At 43.2% G+C, this 18,092-nt stretch overlaps 1 protein-coding gene across 1 annotated transcript in view; it reads left to right on the forward strand.

Annotated features, from left to right (window-relative positions):
* LOC310760700 (uncharacterized protein) overlaps positions 1-18,092 on the forward strand; it is a 53,365-nt gene that overhangs the window by 10,644 nt on the left and 24,629 nt on the right. Inside the window, exons 4-6 of the mRNA XM_083609696.1 lie at positions 80-162; positions 5,954-6,080; positions 15,888-17,070. Coding sequence (XP_083465822.1) covers positions 80-162; positions 5,954-6,080; positions 15,888-17,070 — 1,393 coding nt within the window. The remainder of the gene's footprint in view (positions 1-79; positions 163-5,953; positions 6,081-15,887; positions 17,071-18,092) is intronic.

Below are 18,092 nucleotides of genomic sequence, written 5' to 3' on the forward strand. Positions count from 1 at the left end.
CTGTAGTAAGAGATGCCCTGTTTCACCTGTGAGAGAAGCCGGCACTCCTGGCATCCTGTTTACCTTTTATTTTTTGCAGGTCTCAGAAGGATGCCGGCAAGACCTCCTGATCCGTCTTTTCATGGGGGCAGAAGGGAAGCAGCGGCTGTGGAACCAGATCAGGTCAGGGGAAGGTGCCTTGTGGGGACAGAGGCTGAGGGATGGAGCAGTGTCATGGACTGGTTGGTGACAGAGGAATGGTGGGAGGATGCAGCTGGGGAACCAGGAAGGAAGATGGCTGAGAGCCCAAGAAGTGGAGGTAGAAGAAGGATGGGTGGTCAGAGGGGGAAGAGGGAGAAGCCTGGGAAGAGGAGGTGTCAGAAGCTGAAGGGGTTAGAGGGCTTAGTGAGCTGGGAGACTCTGTGGCAGAATGCAGTGCAGAATCAGAGGCAGAAGAGGAAGGAGGCGAGTGGGAGAGGAAGGTCGAGAGGCAGAGGTGAGTCAGGATAAGGAAGAGCCACCGATGGCTCCCTCTTCTTTTTCCAGAAGCCACCCTCCCTGCTTGTCTCTCAGAACCAGGAGACCCCATGCATTGCAGAAATCTCTGCTAGATCATCCAAGACAGATGGCCATCCAACAGAGGCTTATTTTCTTTCTAGATTGATCCCTGAATGCTTAGATTGGTTTCTAAGCAGTGGACAAATGAGAACAAATAGTGGCCTGGATTCACCTAACCAGCCCCATTGGCTGCAAAATGGGGCCTGCCCCCCTTTCCTCCCCCTCTCCATGCCCCCATGAACCCCTGGATTTTGGCTCTAGGGCATTGGGAGGGAACTCCCCAGAACAGCTCACGAGGAGAGGAGAAAGTGGATCCTTCCATTGGGGAAACTCGAATGCTTGCGTAGGCAGAATGACTTGAAAAACACAAGGTGGAGTACCACCTATTTGCACAAAGACGAATACCCATAATTAAAACTTAGAATAAAGTAAGCATCCAGAATTAAAATGTGCAGCAAAGCAATCCTATTGAAACAACTCCCCTGCGTGAGTGCCTGAGGGCCCTGCTCCTGCCACTCACCACCTGGCCCAGGGCGGGGCCTGACAGGCCTCATAAGGACAGTTGCTGCTGCTGCTCCTGCTGGCCAGGAGGACTCGGAGTGGCGCAATGTTCTTTTTAAAATGTTTTTAAAATTTTCTTTTTTCCCTTTTGATTACTTTTTTTTGTGGGGGGTGGCATGGATGTTTGGTTGGGCTCGGGAATTTGTTTGATTTTGATTGTAATTTTAAGTAGTTCAGCTGGAATACCATCACTTCCACTGGCCTTGTTATTAGCAGTGCTTTCTAAGGCCCATTTGACTTCACTCTCCAGGATGTCTGGCTCAAGGTCAGCAACCACACTACCTGGGGTGTATGAGACATCCATATCTTTCTGGTATAATTCCTCTGTGTATTCTTGCCACCTCTTCTTGATGTCTTCTGCTTCTGTTAGGTCCTTACCACTTTTGTCCTTTATTATGGTAGTCTGTGTACAAAGTGTTCCTTTGTATTTTCTTGAACAGATCTCTGGTTCACCCCATTCTGTTTTCCTCTATTTCTTTGCATTGCTCGTTTAAGAAGGCCTTCTTGTCTCTCCTTGCTATTTTTTGGAAATCTGCATTCAATTTCCTGTTGCTTGCCTTCTCTCCCCCGCTATTTGTAAGGCCTCGTTGGACAGCCACTTTACTTTCTTGCATTTCCTTTTCATTGGGATGGTTTTCGTTGCTGCCTCCTGTATAATGTTGCGAGCTTCCATCCATAGTTCTTCAGGCACTCTGTTCACCAAATCTAAATCCGTAAACCTGTTCCTCACTTCCACTGTGTATTCATAAGGGATTTGACTTAGATTGTATCTTACCGGCCCAGTGGTTTTCCCTACTTTCTTCAGTTTAAGCTTGAATTTTGCTATAAGAAGCTGATGATCTGAGCCGCAGTCCACTCCAGGTCTTGTTTTTGCTGACTGTATAGAGCTTCTCCATCTTTGGCTGCAGAGAATATAATCAATCTGATTTCGATGCTGCCCATCCGGTGATGTCCATGTGTAGAGTCGTCTCTTGTGTTGTTGGAAAAGAGTGTTTGTGTTGACCAGCTTGTTCTCTTGGCAGAACTCTATTAGCCTTTGCCCTGCTTCGTTTTGAACTCCAAGGCCAAACTTCCCAGTTGTTCCTTTTATCTCTTGACTCCCCACTTTAGCATTCCAATCCCCTATAATGAGAAGAACATCCTTCTTTGGTGTCAATTCTATAAGGTGTTGTAAGTCTTCATAGAATTGGTCAATTTCAGTTTCTTCAGCACTGGTAGTTGGTGCATAAACTTGATTACTTTGATGTTAAAAGGTCTACCTTGGATTCGTATCAAGATCATTCTATCATTTTTGAGATTGCATCCCAATATAGCTTTTGCCACTCTTTTGTTGACTATGAGGGCCACTCCATTTCTTTTACGGGATTCTTGCCCACAGTAGTAGATATGATAGTCATCCGAACTGAATTCACCCATTCCTGTCCATTTTAGTTCACTGATGCCCAGGATGTCAATATTTATTCTTGCCATCTCATTTTTGACCACTTCCAACTTACCCAGGTTCATGGTTCTTACATTCCAGGTTCCTATGCAATATTTTTCTTTACAGCATTGGACTTTCCTTTCGCTTCCAGGCATATTCGCAAGTGAGCGTCCTTTCGGCTTTGGCCCAGCCACTTCATCAGCTCTGAATCTACTTGTACTTGTCCTCCGCTCTTCCTCAGTAGCATGTTGGACGCCTTCCGACCTGAGGGGCTCATCTTCCAGCGTCATAACTTTTATATGCCTTTTGTCTTTGTCCATGGAGTTTTCTTGGCAGGGATACTGGAGTGGCTTGCCGGTTCCTGCTCCAGGTGGATCACGTTTGGTCAAAACTCTCCACTATGACCTGTCCATCTTGGGTGGCCCTGCACGGCATAGCTCATAGCTTCTCCGAGTTATTCAAGCCCCTTCGCCACGGCAAGGCAGTGATCCATGAAGGGGACAAAGACGAATACCCATAATTGAAACCTAGAATAAAATGAGCATCCATAAATAAGATGTGCAGCAAAGCAATCCTATTGAAACAACTCCCCTGTGTGAGTGCCTGAGGGCCCTGCTCCTGCCACTCACCACCTGGCCCAGGGCGGGGCCCGACAGGCCTCATAAGGACGGTTGCTGCTGCTGCTGCTGCTGCTGCTGCTGGCCAGGAGGACTTTTTTCCCTTTGGATTACTTTTTTGTGGGGGGTGGGATGGATGTTTGGTTGGGCTCGGGAATTTGTTTGATTTTGATGTGCTTGTAATTTTTACAGTTTTGTGTTTGTATTGTTTGATTGTGGATTCTTTTTTTTTTCAAAAGAGTTTTATTTTGTTCTTAAGGGGAGGGGTCAGGGCTGCCAGGGAGTGGGTCCCAGCCCACAAAATAGCTGGGGGATGTTCCACAAGGGGGATGCACTGTGACCACCGATCTCAGTGATCACGGGTAGGAGGAGGGGTTACGCTAAGACCAGAGCATGTCATTACAGAGGAGGCAGGTTTAGTCGTTGTTTGAGGACTATCCCTGCCTCTGGGTCTGGTCCTGACTGGATGGATACTAGAATCAGCAGGGGATATCCACATGACCTGAAAGTGCTGTTGTGCAATGCCAGGTCAATGATTCATAAAACCACTGCCATCCATGACTTGATCATGGATGGAGGACTTGACCTGGCATGTGTAACAGAGACTTGGTTGGATGAAGCAGATGGGCCTGTCCTTGCCGCTGCTTGTCCACCAGGTTTCTCTTACGCACAGCAACCCAGGCCTTGTGGGCGGGGAGGGGGGTTACAGTGCCATGGTCAGATCACTTCCTGGTGCAGCTGGACTTCTCTGCGACCCTTCCCCTCTGCAGGGAGGTGGGACCGATTCGGATGGTCTGCCCCCGCCACTTAATGGATCCAAATGGTTTCCAGAGAGTGGTAGGGGATGCTTTATCCCATGTTGATGGCCTTTCAGCTGATTCCCTGGTGGCCCGCTGGAATGCGGAGTTAACCAGGGCTATTGACTGTTTGGCTCCGAAGCGCCCTCTTTGATTGCATGGAGCCCGGACAGCCCTGTGGTTTTCCACGGATCTGAGGGCAATGAAACAATCGCTGAGATGGCTAGAGAGCCGGTGGCGGATAACTCATTCTGAAGCTGACCGGACACGGGTTAGAGCTCAATGTCGAGCCTACTAAGTGGCAGTAGCGACGGCGAAGAAGACTTTCTTTGCCGCCTCTATTGCATCTGCAGAAAACAGCCGCAGGAGACTTTTTCAGGTGGTTTGCAATTTAGCGGAACCACCTGCTACATCGGGTCCCAGTATGGGCCACATGATCTCCTGCAATGATTTTGCAAAGTTTTTTGCAGATAAAGTCGCTCAGATTCAGGAAGAGGTAGACTCCACCGTGGAGCAGGGCCGGGGCGGGAGAGTGCTAGTGTCCTGTCTAGTCAAGTTGTGTGGGATCAATTCCAATCTGTTACCTCTGAGGATGTGGACAGGCTGCTTGGACGAGTGAAACCAACCACGTGTCTCCTTGATCCTTGCCCATCCTGGCTTAGATGCTGCCAATATGGCTAACTATCGCCCAGTCTCAAATCTTCCATTCTTGGGCAAGGTGATTGAGCAAGTGGTTGCTGAACAACCATAACATCCTTCTGGACCGTCTTGAGGGGCTGGGAGCTGGGGGCACTGTCATCCAGTGGTTCCGCTCCTTCCTCCTGGGCCGTGTTCAGAAAGTGGTGGTGGGGGATGAGTGTTCAGACCCCTGGGCTCTCACTTGTGGGGTGCCTCAGGGTTCTGTCCTCTACCCCATGCTTTTCAACATCTACATGCAGCCGCTGGGGGAGATCATCAGGGAGTTTGGGCTGGGTGCTCATCAGTATGTTAGCCTGGGTCAGCAACCTATCTTTCAAATCGGAACCAGTGAAGGAGGTGAAAGTCCTGTGTGAGTGTCTGGAGGCTGTTGGAGGATGGATGGCGGCTAACAGATTGAGGTTGAATCCTGACAAGACAGAAGTACTGTTTTTGGGGGACAGGAGGCGGGCAGGTGTGGAGGACTCCCTGGTCCTGAATGGGGTAACTGTGCCCCTGAAGGACCACGTGTGCAGCCTGGGAGTCATTCTGGACTCGCAGTTGTCCATGGAGGCACAGGTCAATTGTGTGTCCAGGGCAGCTGTTTATCAGCTCCATCTGGTCCGTAGGCTGAGACCCTCCCTGCCCGCAGACTGTCTCACCAGAGTGGTGCATGCCCTAGTTATCTCTCGCTTGGACTACTGCAATGCGCTCTATGTGGGGCTACTTTTGAAGGTGACCCGGAAACTACAACTAATCCAAAATGCGGCAGCTAGACTGGTGACTGGGAGCGATTGTCGAGACCATATAAACTGGTCTTGAAAGACCTACACTGGCTCCCAGTATGTTTCCGAGCACAACTCAAAAGTGTTGGTGCTGACCTTTAAAGCCGTAAACGGCCTCGATCCAATATACCTGAAGGAGCATCTTCACCTCCATCGTTCTGCCCAGACACTGAGGTACAGCGCCGAGGGCATTCTGGCAGTTCCCTCACTGCAAGAAGCCAAGTTACATGGAACCAGGCAGAGGGCCTTCTCGGTAGTGGCACCCGCCCTGTGGAACGCCCTCCCACCAGATGTCAAAGAGAAAAATAACTACCAAACTTTTAGAAGACATCTAAAGGCAGCCGTGTTTAGCGAAGCTTTTAATGTTGAATAGATTATTGTATTTTAGTGTTTTGTTGCAAGCCGCCCAGAGTGGCTAGGGAAACCCAGCCAGATGGGCGTGGTATAAATAATAAATTATTATTATTATTATTATTAACAGGAAGGAAACAACAGTGCATTGTGTAGCAGATCATATTTCTGCTGTCTCAGAAGAGGACATTTCCCTTTTTCTTTTAGGGTCCAGTGTGCTTTGAAGATGTTGCTGTTCATTTCACGGACGAGGAGTGGGCGTTGCTGGATCCTGACCAGAGAGCTCTGCATAAGGATGTCATGGAGGAGAATCGTGGGATCGTGGCCTCTCTTGGTAGGGCTCCCTGTGGGATCGTCATATCTGCCTGGAAATTCAAAAAATACCTCAATGTGACCAACCTCATCTATTTTCACAGAGCTCAACAGCGCCCCCATAACACCTGGGAACCTAACACCCCCACAATAAAGAGTAAATTACAGTTTTTTCTTTGAACAATCTTCCTCAAATTATTCCTTTTTCTACCAGGATTGGGCTGGTCTGAACTTCCCAGGCCATCTTCAATGTCAGCTTCAGAATTGTTAGGAAAGCTAAGTAGCTTCAGGTTTTTGTTTTTGCTCCTGTCAGTCTTGGGTTGACCAAAGAGACGACTGACATTGGAGATGGAGGGGGTGCCATGACTGGGCCAAACAAAATCCATCCCAGAGAAGAGCTAGGCTTATGGAATCTCAGGTAGTATTAGCAGTGATGAGGATGATGGTGGTGATAGTAATAGTAATACAGTGGTACCTCAGTTTACAAACTTAATCTTTTCTGGAACAGGACAGTTCTTAAATCGAGGTACCACTGTAGTAATAATAATAATAATTTTTATTTCTACCTCCCATCCGGCTGCGTTGCCCCAGCCACTCTGGGCGGCTTCCAACACATATATCATCATGAAACATAAATAATAATAATCTGATTCCATATAAAAAGAACATTAATTTTAAAATGAACAACTTATGCTAGTGGCCGAAATTGTGGAAACCTTTTGTGAAAAGTGTATTTCTGAGGTTTGATGGCTCCTAACACCACTTTTGTGTGGAGTAATACCATAAAATTATATCGCAATGGAAAGATAATTTAATGAAGAATGTAATGCAATGACTTTTATGAAGGAGTATTTATTAGAACAGCAGTCATAAAGAAAAAACGTGAAACCTTTGGTAACCATTGGTAACCTTTAGCTTTCATTACGGCCTTACAACACCTTCCCATGAAGTGAATCAAGTTTTTAGTTCTGCAGCTGTAAGAATGCCAAACCAAAACTGAATTATTGCCTCTGTTGATTGGGTCTTATTGCTGGGTTGCCTCTGATTAACAAGTTTCTTTAGTCGGCTGCATAGATTTCCAATTGGATTAAAGTTTTGGCTATTCTCAGGCGATTCCGGGAGTGGAATGGGATCATCTTGAAAGCACCGTTTGCACACAGCAGCAACAGGACATGGAGCTGAATCCTGTTGAAATAAATAAATAAATATGCTTCAGTATCTGGGAAAAGATCACCTGCGGAACGCTTCAGTTTGGGCTCAAGCATTTCGTTTATGTATTTGGGGTGCGTTTAAAGTTAAAGGGACCCCTGACTGCTAAGTCCAGTGGCGAACGACTCTTGGGTTGTGGCGCTCATCTCGCTTTATTGGCCAAGGGAGCCGGCGTACAGCTTCCAGGTCATGTGGTCAGCATGACCAATCCTCTTCTGGCGAACCAGAGCAGCGCACGGAAACGCCGTTTAAAACCAACCAACTTGTTAGCAATCAACCAACCAACTTGTTAGCAATCACGTAACACACTGACAAAAGTCAACCTAAGCATGTTGTGCTTCCTTTTTCTGCTTATTTGGCTATAATGTTTGAAAGAATACAGATAATTGAACAAACTTTCTTGGATTGCATTCTTGATTAAATTATCTTCCCACTGATATATATCTTTATAATATTACTCCAAAAGAAGTGGGGTTATGAGCCATCAAACCTCTGAAATACACTTTTCCCCAAAAAGGCTTCCACAGTTTTGGCCACTGTTGTTGTTGTTTAATCTCTTAGCCGTGTCCGACTCTTCGTGATCCCAGGGACCAGAGCACGCCAGGCACTTCTGTCTTCCACTGTCTCCCGCAGTTTGCTCAAACTCATGCTCGTAGCTTCAAGAACACTGTCCAACCATCTCATCCTCTGTCATCCCCTTCTCCTTGTGCCCTCCATCTTTCCCAACATCAGGGTCTTTTCCAGGGAGTCTTCTCTTCTCATGAGGTGGCCAAAGTATTGGAGCCTCAGCTTCAGGGTCTGTCCGTCTTTAAATTTCGGTCACCATCTGCAGTGATCATGGAGCCCAAGGAAATAAAATCTCTCACTGCCTCCATTTCTTCCCCTTCTATTTGCCAGGAGGTGATGGGCCCAGTGGCCATGATCTTCCTTTTTTTGATGTTGAGCTTCAGACCATATTTTGCGCTCTCTTCTTTCACCCTCATTAAAAGGTTCTTTAATTCCTCCTCACTTTCTGCCATCAAGGTTGTGTCATCTGCATATCTGATATTTCTTCCGGCAATCTTAATTTTGGCTTGGGATTCATCCAGCCCAGGCTTTCGCATGATGAATTCTGCATATAAGTTAAATAAGCAGGGAGACAGTATACAGCCTTGTCGTACTCCTTTCCCAATTTTGAACCAATCAGTTGTTCCATATCCAGTTCTAACTGTAGCTTCTTGTCCCACATAGAGATTTCTCAGGAGACAGATGAGGTGATCAGGCACTCCCATTTCTTTAAGAACTTGCCATAGTTTGCTGTGGTCAACACAGTCAAAGGCTTTTGCATAGTCAATGAAGCAGAAGTAGATGTCTTTCTAGAACTCTCTAGCTTTCTCTATAATCCAGCGCATGTTTGCAATTTGGTCTCTGGTTCCTCTGCCCCTTCGAAATCCAGCTTGCACTTCTGGGAGTTCTCGGTCCACATACTGCTTAAGCCTGCCTTGTAGAATTTTAAGCATAACCTTGCTTATGTGATTTGAGTGCAATTGTGCGGTAGTTGGAGCATTCTTTGTGTGTTTTTTTAAATAAATTTTTATTAAAGTTTTACAAAAGAAAAAAGTAAAAATTTACAGAATAAAAAAAGAAACCACAAATAAAAATAGACAATACAAAAAAGAAAACACAAAAAATACACAAAAAACAGCTAATTAAGAAAAAAAAAGAAGTTAAAAAGATAAAACAAATCTATTTTTCTCAATAACCTCAAATTCATATGCTTGTATCCTTGACCTCCTCACACCTCCCCCCTTTTGTGTTCCCATTTACATACTTGGTTCAGCAAATTCTTACCCTTTTTCAAATATCTTAACTTTGTGTCATAACATATTATACCTCAATATTTTCAACCATTTATCAATACATTTTTTTACATAATCTTATTAACTTTTGTCGCTAGTTACCACTTATTACCAATCCAGGCATAATTTTAACATTCATTAATTTTACAGTATTTCCGAAGATAGTCTTTAAATTTCTTCCTGTCTTCTTCCACCAACTCTTCTCCCAGGTCTCGGATTCTGCCAGTCATTTCCGCCAATTCCATATAGTCCATCAGCTTCATCTGCCACTCTTCCAGGGTGGGTAGCTCTTGTGTCTTCCAATACTTTGCGATGAGAATTCTTGCTGCTGTTGTTGCATACATAAAGAAAGTTCTGTCCTTCTTTGGCACCAATTGGCCAACCATGCCCAAGAGAAAGGCCTCTGGCTTCTTAAAGAATGTATATTTAAATACTTTTTTCATTTCGTTATAAATCATCTCCCAGAAAGCCTTAATCTTTGGACACGTCCACCAAAGGTGAAAGAATGTTCCTTCATTTTCTTTACACTTCCAACATTTATTAGCGGGCAAATGATATATTTTTGCAAGCTTGACTGGTGTCATGTACCACCTGTATATCATTTTCATAATATTCTCTCTTAGGGCATTACATGCCGTAAATTTCATACCTGTGGTCCACAACTGTTCCCAGTCAGCAAACATGATGTTATGACCAAGATCTTGTGCCCATTTGATCATAGCAGATTTAACTGTTTCATCCTGCGTGTTCCATTTTAGCAGCAAGTTATACATTCTTGAAAGTGTTTTAGTTTTGGGTTCTAACAGTTCAGTTTCCAATTTTGATTTTTCCACCTGGAAGCCTATTTTTTTATCCGAATTATAGGCCTCTCTTATTTGAAAATAATGAAGCCAATCTCGCACCTTGTCTTTTAATTTCTCGAAACTCTGCAATTTCAATTTGTCTCCTTCTTGTTCCAATATTTCCCAATATTTCGGCCATTTGGCCTCCATATTGGACTTTTTCAGTGCCTTTGCTTCCATTGGTGACAACCACCTTGGGGTTTTATTCTCCAGTAAGTCTTTATATCTTAACCAAACATTAAACAATGCTTTCCTGACAATATGGTTTTTGAATGCTTTGTGAGCTTTAACCTTGTCATACCACAAATATGCATGCCACCCAAAAACATTATTAAAACCTTCTAGGTCCAAAATGTCTGTGTTCTCAAGAAGCAGCCATTCTTTCAGCCAACAAAATGCGGCCGATTCATAATAAAGTTTCAGGTCTGGCAGGGCGAATCCACCTCTTTCTTTTGCGTCAGTTAGTATTTTAAATTTTATTCTGGGCTTCTTGCCCTGCCAGACAAATCTAGAAATATCTCTCTGCCACTTCTTGAAACAGTCCATCTTGTCCAAAATTTGCAAAGATTGAAACAAAAATAACATCTTAGGCAATACATTCATCTTAATAGCCGCAATTCTGCCCAACAAGGAAAGCTTCAGATTTGACCATATCTCTAAGTCTTTCTTCACTTCTAACCAACATTTCTCATAGTTATCTTTAAATAAGTTTAAGTTCTTAGCAGTCATGTTAACCCCCAAATATTTAACTTTCTTTACTATTGTTAGGCCTGTCTCCTTCTGAAACCTTTCTTTCTCAATCGGTGTTAAGTTTTTCTCAAGAACTTTAGTTTTTAACTTGTTCAACTTAAATCCTGCCACCTGACCAAATTCTTGAATCAATTCCAAAACCCTTTTCGAACTAGATTCTGGCTCCTGTAATGTTAATACTAGGTCATCTGCAAAAGCTTTCAATTTATATTGCTTGGCTCCGACCTGAATACCTTTAATCAAACGGTCCCTTCTAATCATGTTCAATAATACCTCCAGGACTGAAATAAAGAGCAATGGGGAAATTGGGCAGCCTTGTCGTGTACCTTTCTCTATCTTAAATTCCTCTGTCACCACATTGTTTACAATTAGTTTAGCCTTTTGTTCTGAGTAAATTGCACTTATACCATTTTCAAACCCTTGGCCCACCCCCATCCCCTGAAGATTTTTCTTCATAAAACACCAAGAAATGTTGTCAAAGGCTTTCTCCGCATCTATAAAAATTAAAACTGCTTTGGTGTTTATGTTCACTTGCAGCTTCTCCAAAATGTTAATTATATTCCTCGTATTGTCCGACAAGTGTCTACCCGGGAGAAAGCCAGCTTGGTCCTTATGGATCTCTTCCAGTAATACTTTTTTTAACCTATTAGCCAAAATATCAGCAAATATTTTGTAATCCACATTAAGCAGGGATATGGGGCGGTAGTTCTTAAGTTGCGTCTTTTCAGACTCAGTTTTTCGGTATAAGTGTAATATAGGCTTCCTGCCACGACTCCGGTGCCTTTTTCCCCTCTAGGATCTCATTGCAGACCTCCTTTAGTGGCCGAATTAACCAGTCTTTCAAAACTCTATAATATTTGGAGGTTAAGCCATCTGGTCCTGGAGATTTACCCAACTGCATATTCTGAATGGCACCCTCCACTTCCTGTTCTGTAATTTTATCACTCAACATTGTCTTTTTTTCTTGAGAGATTTTTTGTAGTCCATTTTTCCTCAGGAATTGGTCTAACTCAGCCTCTTTCTGTGGCCCTTGTGTGTATAGTTGTTTAAAATATCTCTGGAAACAGTTTCTAATTTCCAATGGATTCTGTATGATCTTTCCATTTACCTCCAAATTTGTAATAGTATTTAGTTTCTGTCTTTTCTTCATCTGCCATGCTAGCAGTTTCCCACATTTGTTAGCCGATTCAAATGACTTTTGTCTCATCTGCTTAATTTTCCATTCCACTTCCTGGTTTATCATTTTCATATATTGTACTTGATATAACTTAATTTCTCTCAGAATCTCTTGCGATTTTGGTTTCGCTCTTAATTTCTTCTCTCCTTCTTTTATTTTTTCCAGAATTTTATCTTTTTTCTCATTTTGGGTTCTCTTCTTTATTACATTCTGTTGGATCAGAAACCCTCTCATAACCGCTTTGCCTGCGTCCCAGATTGTCCTTTTTTCAACCGTAGTGTTCAGATTTATCTCAAAGTAGTCTCTCAAAGTTTTTTGGGCCTTCTTAATCACCTCCTGGTCTCTGAACAGGGTGTCATTCATCCTCCATCTATAGGAACCGATTGGCGTTAGTTTCATCTCCATCTTCACTGCATTATGGTCGGAGCAGGTTTTTGGGCAAATTTCCACTTTTCGTGTCTTAGGTGGCAGTCCTCTAGTTATCCATATTTGGTCAATTCTTGTCCAGGTCATATTGGCTTCAGAGAAGAATGTTCCCTCTCTTCCAAGGGGGTTCTTGGTTCTCCAAATGTCAATCAAGTCCATATTGTCAGCCAATTCAAAAAAGGTTTTTGGTAATCTGCCATCTTTAGTTACCACCTGTCTCTGCGACTTATCCATGTTTGTAGATACCACCCCATTCATATCTCCCATCATAATGATGTTATAGTCCAAATAGTCCAACAATGTCTCATGCAATTTCTTAAAAAAATCAGACTTCCCCTCATTTGGTGCATACACTCCTACGATCAAATATTTTTCACCTTGTGATTGAATCTCAATTGCAACAAACCTTCCTTGTTCATCTTTAAAAACAAATTTCGGTGATAGGCTCTCTTTAGCATAAATAACAACTCCTCTCTTTTTGACTTTGTCTGATGAGATAAATTCTTGGCCCAATCTTTTGTTAATAAGAACTTTTCTATGGAGCCTTACCACATGGGTTTCCTGTAAACAAATTAAGTCCAATTGTTCCTTTTTCAATATATGAAATACTTTCCTCCTCTTCTTCGGTGAGTTAAAACCGTGAATATTCCAGCTTAATAATTGCAGAGACATGATGTATTTATTTTAATTTCCTCCAGCTGCTCCCAAAAGCTCGTCGAGTTCTTGCGGTGGTATCTTTTTTTTTTGATTTGTCAAGTCCCAAAGGTGGTGGTGCTATGTCTAAAACTCCTGGTCTCTGGACTCTTAGCACTTCTGTCGCTTCTTTTTGTAAGTCTTCTTCGAAATCTCTCAAAAATCTTTCCTTGTCTTCCACTGATCTGATTCTAAACTTTTTCCCTTTAAAGGTAAAAGACAGTCCCTGGGGGAATTCCCATCTAAAGGCTATACAATTCCTTCTCAGTAGGGCCACCAAGTCTCCGTAATTGGTTCTCAGATCCAAGAGATATTTCGGTATATCCTTAAAAATCTCAACTCTGGAGTCGTTGATCTCTAAAGTCTTCTGAAAGTGAGCACTCAGTATTTTATCCCTCTCTTCTTTCGTACGGAGGGTCACCAAACAGTCTCTCACCCTGTTTTTCCTTCCCCCTCTTCCAAGTCTGAAGGCGCTCACTATCTTAAAATCTTTTTCCAGCTCCAAATTCCAAAATTTCACAAATTCCTGTGTAAGATAGTCACTCAAATTGTCCTTTTCAAGTTCCGGCACGGCCCTGATCCTCAGGTTTGTCTGTTTTTCTTTCAATTCGATCATAAACAATAAAGCCTGATGATCCCCAATCTGTTTACGCATAGGTTTAATTTCTTCCTCCACAGCCACAACTTTTTCTTTTGCTTCCTCAGCTATTTTTCTAGTAGACGCAGATTCCTCCAGCAATTTTTCAATGGCTTTTGTGTTTGAATTAATGCTGGCTGTGTTCCCTTCAATTTTAGTTGATTGGTCTGAAACCTGTTTACTTAGGCCTTCCAATTTCTCATAGATTTTATTCAGTACAGATGTAAATTCCCCTTCTGAGGCCATTCCTTTTATCTCGGTTTGCCCCGAATCTTCCTCCTGAGTCACAGGAAGGCCGGGCACAGATGCTCTACGTTGCTGGGAGACTGTACTAGACTGTTGCACTCTGCCCTTGGATCTTGTTGCTCTTTGTTCAGTCATCCCCTTTTATCTTTCAGTCAAGGTCGGTCCCACGGTCAGGCCTTACTGTGGAAATTCCCCAATGTCAGCAATGGAAAATTCCCCCAGCTAGATGCACTCTTGAATAGTCCTCTAGGGGGACACTGTAGCAGCCATAAAGTTCACAGTAACAAAGTACTTTCCTAACTTTCCATGTCCCCTCCAATATAAACAAGCAACAGTTTCCAATCCAAAGAAGACTCTCAAGATGTATCACCTTGCAGAGTTAGATCTTAAATGTAGCAATGTTCATAAGTAGTGCGAGTCCAAATGTAACAGTCCTCATACACCTGGCAGTCCGTTCCCAGGGATTCCAAAAGACAGCTTTTTTTTTTAATTTTCCCAGAAGAAATAAAGTCACTTTCCTTGCTTTCCCCCCTCTCCTGATCTGGGGGGGGGGGGGAATTCTTTCGTTTTAATGCTTGAATTTAAAGTTTTTAATGCTCCACTTTAAAGTACTAGTGTAGAAACGTCTTTGCTTTGATCTGTTACAAAGCGGAAAGGCGGACTTCCTGTTTACACCTTCCTGCTTCAGTGCCAAATTTTCAGGTTTTTTTCTCTTCGAATCCAAATCTTTTAAAGTCACCTACTCACGGATAGTCGTTTAGCAGCCAAATTTTCACAGGAAATAGGTCAGCGCTCTCCGGCAACAGCTACGCGGCTTCACCCCGCAGAAGCAGCAGTCGACTCATAGCACCGCACCGCTCCCGTTACGCTCCGGAACCCCTTACGGGGCTCCCTCGCTAAATGGTGCCCGCCGAGTCCCACGCTCGCAGGCTCCTTCTGCCTGCGATTTTCAGCCGGGTCTCCGCTTCGCCGTAGCGGACAGACCCACTTTCTGCGGAGCTTCTCCCTCCTACTCAGAAGGAGACCGCCATTGCCGTTGGCGCCGCCTCCGGAAGTCCGGTAGTTGGAGCATTCTTTGGCACTGTCCTTCTTTGGGTTTGGGATGTAGACTGATCTTCTCCAATCTTCTGGCCACTGCTGAGTTTTCCAAACTTGCTGGCATATTGAGTGTAGCACCTTAACAGTAGCATCTTTTAAAATTTTAAATAGTTCAGCTGGAATACCATCACTTCCACTGGCCTTGTTATTGGAAGTGCTTTCTAAGGCCCATTTGACTTCACTCTCCAGGATGTCTGGCTCAAGGTCAGCAACCACACTACCTGGGGTGTACGAGCCATCCATATCTTTCTGATATAATTCCTCTGTGTATTCTTGCCACCTCTTCTTGATGTCTTCTGCTTCTGTTAGGTCCTTTCTATTAGGTGATCTTTGTACGAAATGTCCCTTTCATATCTCCAATTTTCTTGAACAGATCTCTGGTTTTTCCCATTCTATTGTTTTCCTCTATTTCTTTGCATAGCTTCTCTGAGTTATACAAGTCCCTTCACCACGGCAAGGCAGTGAAATATGAAGGGGATTTTGATCACTACTGTGTATCAAAGAAAGCAACATTCAACAATTCATCAGAATCCAATAATAAATATGTTGGTTGATGACAAACAACACAGGTAACGAACACATACCCAATTTGACGCGCAGTGTAAATTAATAATGCTGAGTTTTTAAGTGAAAGAATAAGAGCTTTACTGAGTTAAAATAAACTTCTTCATAAAAACATGGTTCCAAACAGTTTGACTGAGATTACATACTGACTCAGCTCACAACTGAGGCAGACTGAGTGACTCAACAGTTAGCAGTTAGGCCTGAATGATTTTAGTAGACACAAATGATTGTGGACCTCCCAGCCTGTTTCCTGTTTCTGCTCTCATGTGTCTTTGTCACATGACACAACTCCCTTCAGTTCTTCTCCATTTATTCCAGAGGTTCTTATCCCTTTTTGTCTCCATTGCAGATTGCTATGTATCGGAAATCGAAAACAAAGGTGACCATGACAAAATCCCAAGAGAGGAGAAGCCAAGTAAAAATGTGGAGTGTGGAGAAAGCTGCAGTCAGAGCTCCCATTCCACTTCCCATCAACAAAATCTCATTGGAAAGAAACTCTATCAGTGTGTGGAATGTGGAAAGAGCTTCACTGGTAGCTCCCATCTCACTTCCCATCAAAGAATTCATACAGGGGAGAAACCCTATCAGTGTGTGGAATGTGGAAAGAGCTTCACTGATAGCTCCTCTCTCACTTCCCATCAAAGAATTCATACAGGGGAGAAACCCTATCAGTGTGTGGAATGTGGAAAGAGCTTCCGTCAGAGCTCCCATCTCACTTCCCATCAAAGAAATCATACAGGGGAGAAACCCTATCAGTGTGTGGAATGTGGAAAGAGCTTCCGTCAGAGCTCCCATCTCACTTCCCATCAAAGAAATCATACAGGGGAGAAACCCTATCAGTGTGTGGAATGTGGAAAGAGCTTGAAGAATAACTCCAATCTCACTTCCCATCAAAGAATTCATACAGGGGAAAAACCCTATAAATGTGTGGAATGTGGAAAGAGCTTCACTGATAGCTCCTCTCTCACTTCCCATCAAAGAATTCATACAGGGGAGAAACCCTATCAGTGTGTGGAATGTGGAAAGAGCTTCCGTCAGAGCTCCCATCTCACTTCCCATCAAAGAAATCATACAGGGGAGAAACCCTATCAGTGTGTGGAATGTGGAAAGAGCTTCCGTCAGAGCTCCCATCTCACTTCCCATCAAAGAAATCATACAGGGGAGAAACCCTATCAGTGTGTGGAATGTGGAAAGAGCTTCAATGATAGCTCCTCTCTCACTTCCCATCAAAGAATTCATACAGGGGAAAAACCCTATAAATGTGTGGAATGTGGAAAGAGCTTCACTGATAGCTCCTCTCTCACTTCCCATCAAAGAATTCATACAGGGGAGAAACCCTATCAGTGTGTGGAATGTGGAAAGAGCTTCTGTCAGAGCTCCCATCTCACTTCCCATCAAAGAAATCATACAGGGGAGAAACCCTATCAGTGTGTGGAATGTGGAAAGAGCTTCAATGTTAGCTCCTCTCTCATTTCCCATCAAAGAATTCATACAGGGGAAAAACCCTATCAGTGTGTCGAATGTGGAAAGAGGTTCAGGACACGCTATGAGCTCACTTCCCATCAAAGAATTCATACAGGAGAGAAACCCTATCAGTGTGTCGAATGTGGAAAGAGCTTCAGTCAGACCTTCTCTCTCACTTCCCATCAAAGAATTCATACAGGGGAGAAACCCTATCAGTGTTTGGAATGTGGAAAGAGCTTCAGTCGCAGCCAGAATCTCACTTCCCATCAAAGAATCCATACAAAGGTGGGAAAAACCATTATTCAGCTTCAGAATCCAGGCCTTTGGCTAAATGACGTGTATGAAAATCAAAGTGTTATGGGCCTTAATTTATGATGAGTTTTAAAAAATGTTTGGAATAACCTTTCTAAAAAGACCAGAGGGATTTCTGTTAAGTATTGTTGGCAGGGACATCCTGGATGCCTTTAGAGAGGTATTCTTATATGCAACGGCTGCAGCTTGGACTTAGGTGGGAAAGGGGTGGAAGGAAGACAAAAACGGACTGGCATAACAAGCTACATGAATTTGCTGAAATGCAGTTGACAAATAGCCTGAGAGGCAATTCAAAACAAAAATTTATGGAAAAGTGGGATAGATATATGTTCAAAAATACAGTAATGGTTCGCTATCTATGCTAGCATTCAATTGACGTTGGAAAGAGACTCAGTTGAGAAATAAGACCAAGGGTACATATTGATATAGGAATGTATTAGATAAAATGTAAAGAAATATACAGTAATAAGAGCACATTCTTTTGTGGAAAAGGAATATACAACGGGATAGACAGGTAGTCCAAAGTGTTGGTACATATATGATTTTGGAATAATTTTTTGTCCTTGTTTTCTTTTTCTTTTAGCATATAAACTTTGTATACATGTTGAAAATTATAGTATAATAAGCTTTGTGATGTTACATGATAATGTTTACCAATGTAACATAAGAACATTAATAAATAATTTTTTTGGACAAAAAATCTAATGCCCTTTTAACATGTGATGTTTTGTGTTTTTATGTTGTGTTTTATGTTGTAACCATCCTGAGACCTGTGGGT

Source organism: Podarcis filfolensis (assembly GCF_964270895.1).
Source record: "Podarcis filfolensis genome assembly, chromosome: 4".
NCBI classification, from domain to species: domain Eukaryota; kingdom Metazoa; phylum Chordata; class Lepidosauria; order Squamata; family Lacertidae; genus Podarcis; species Podarcis filfolensis.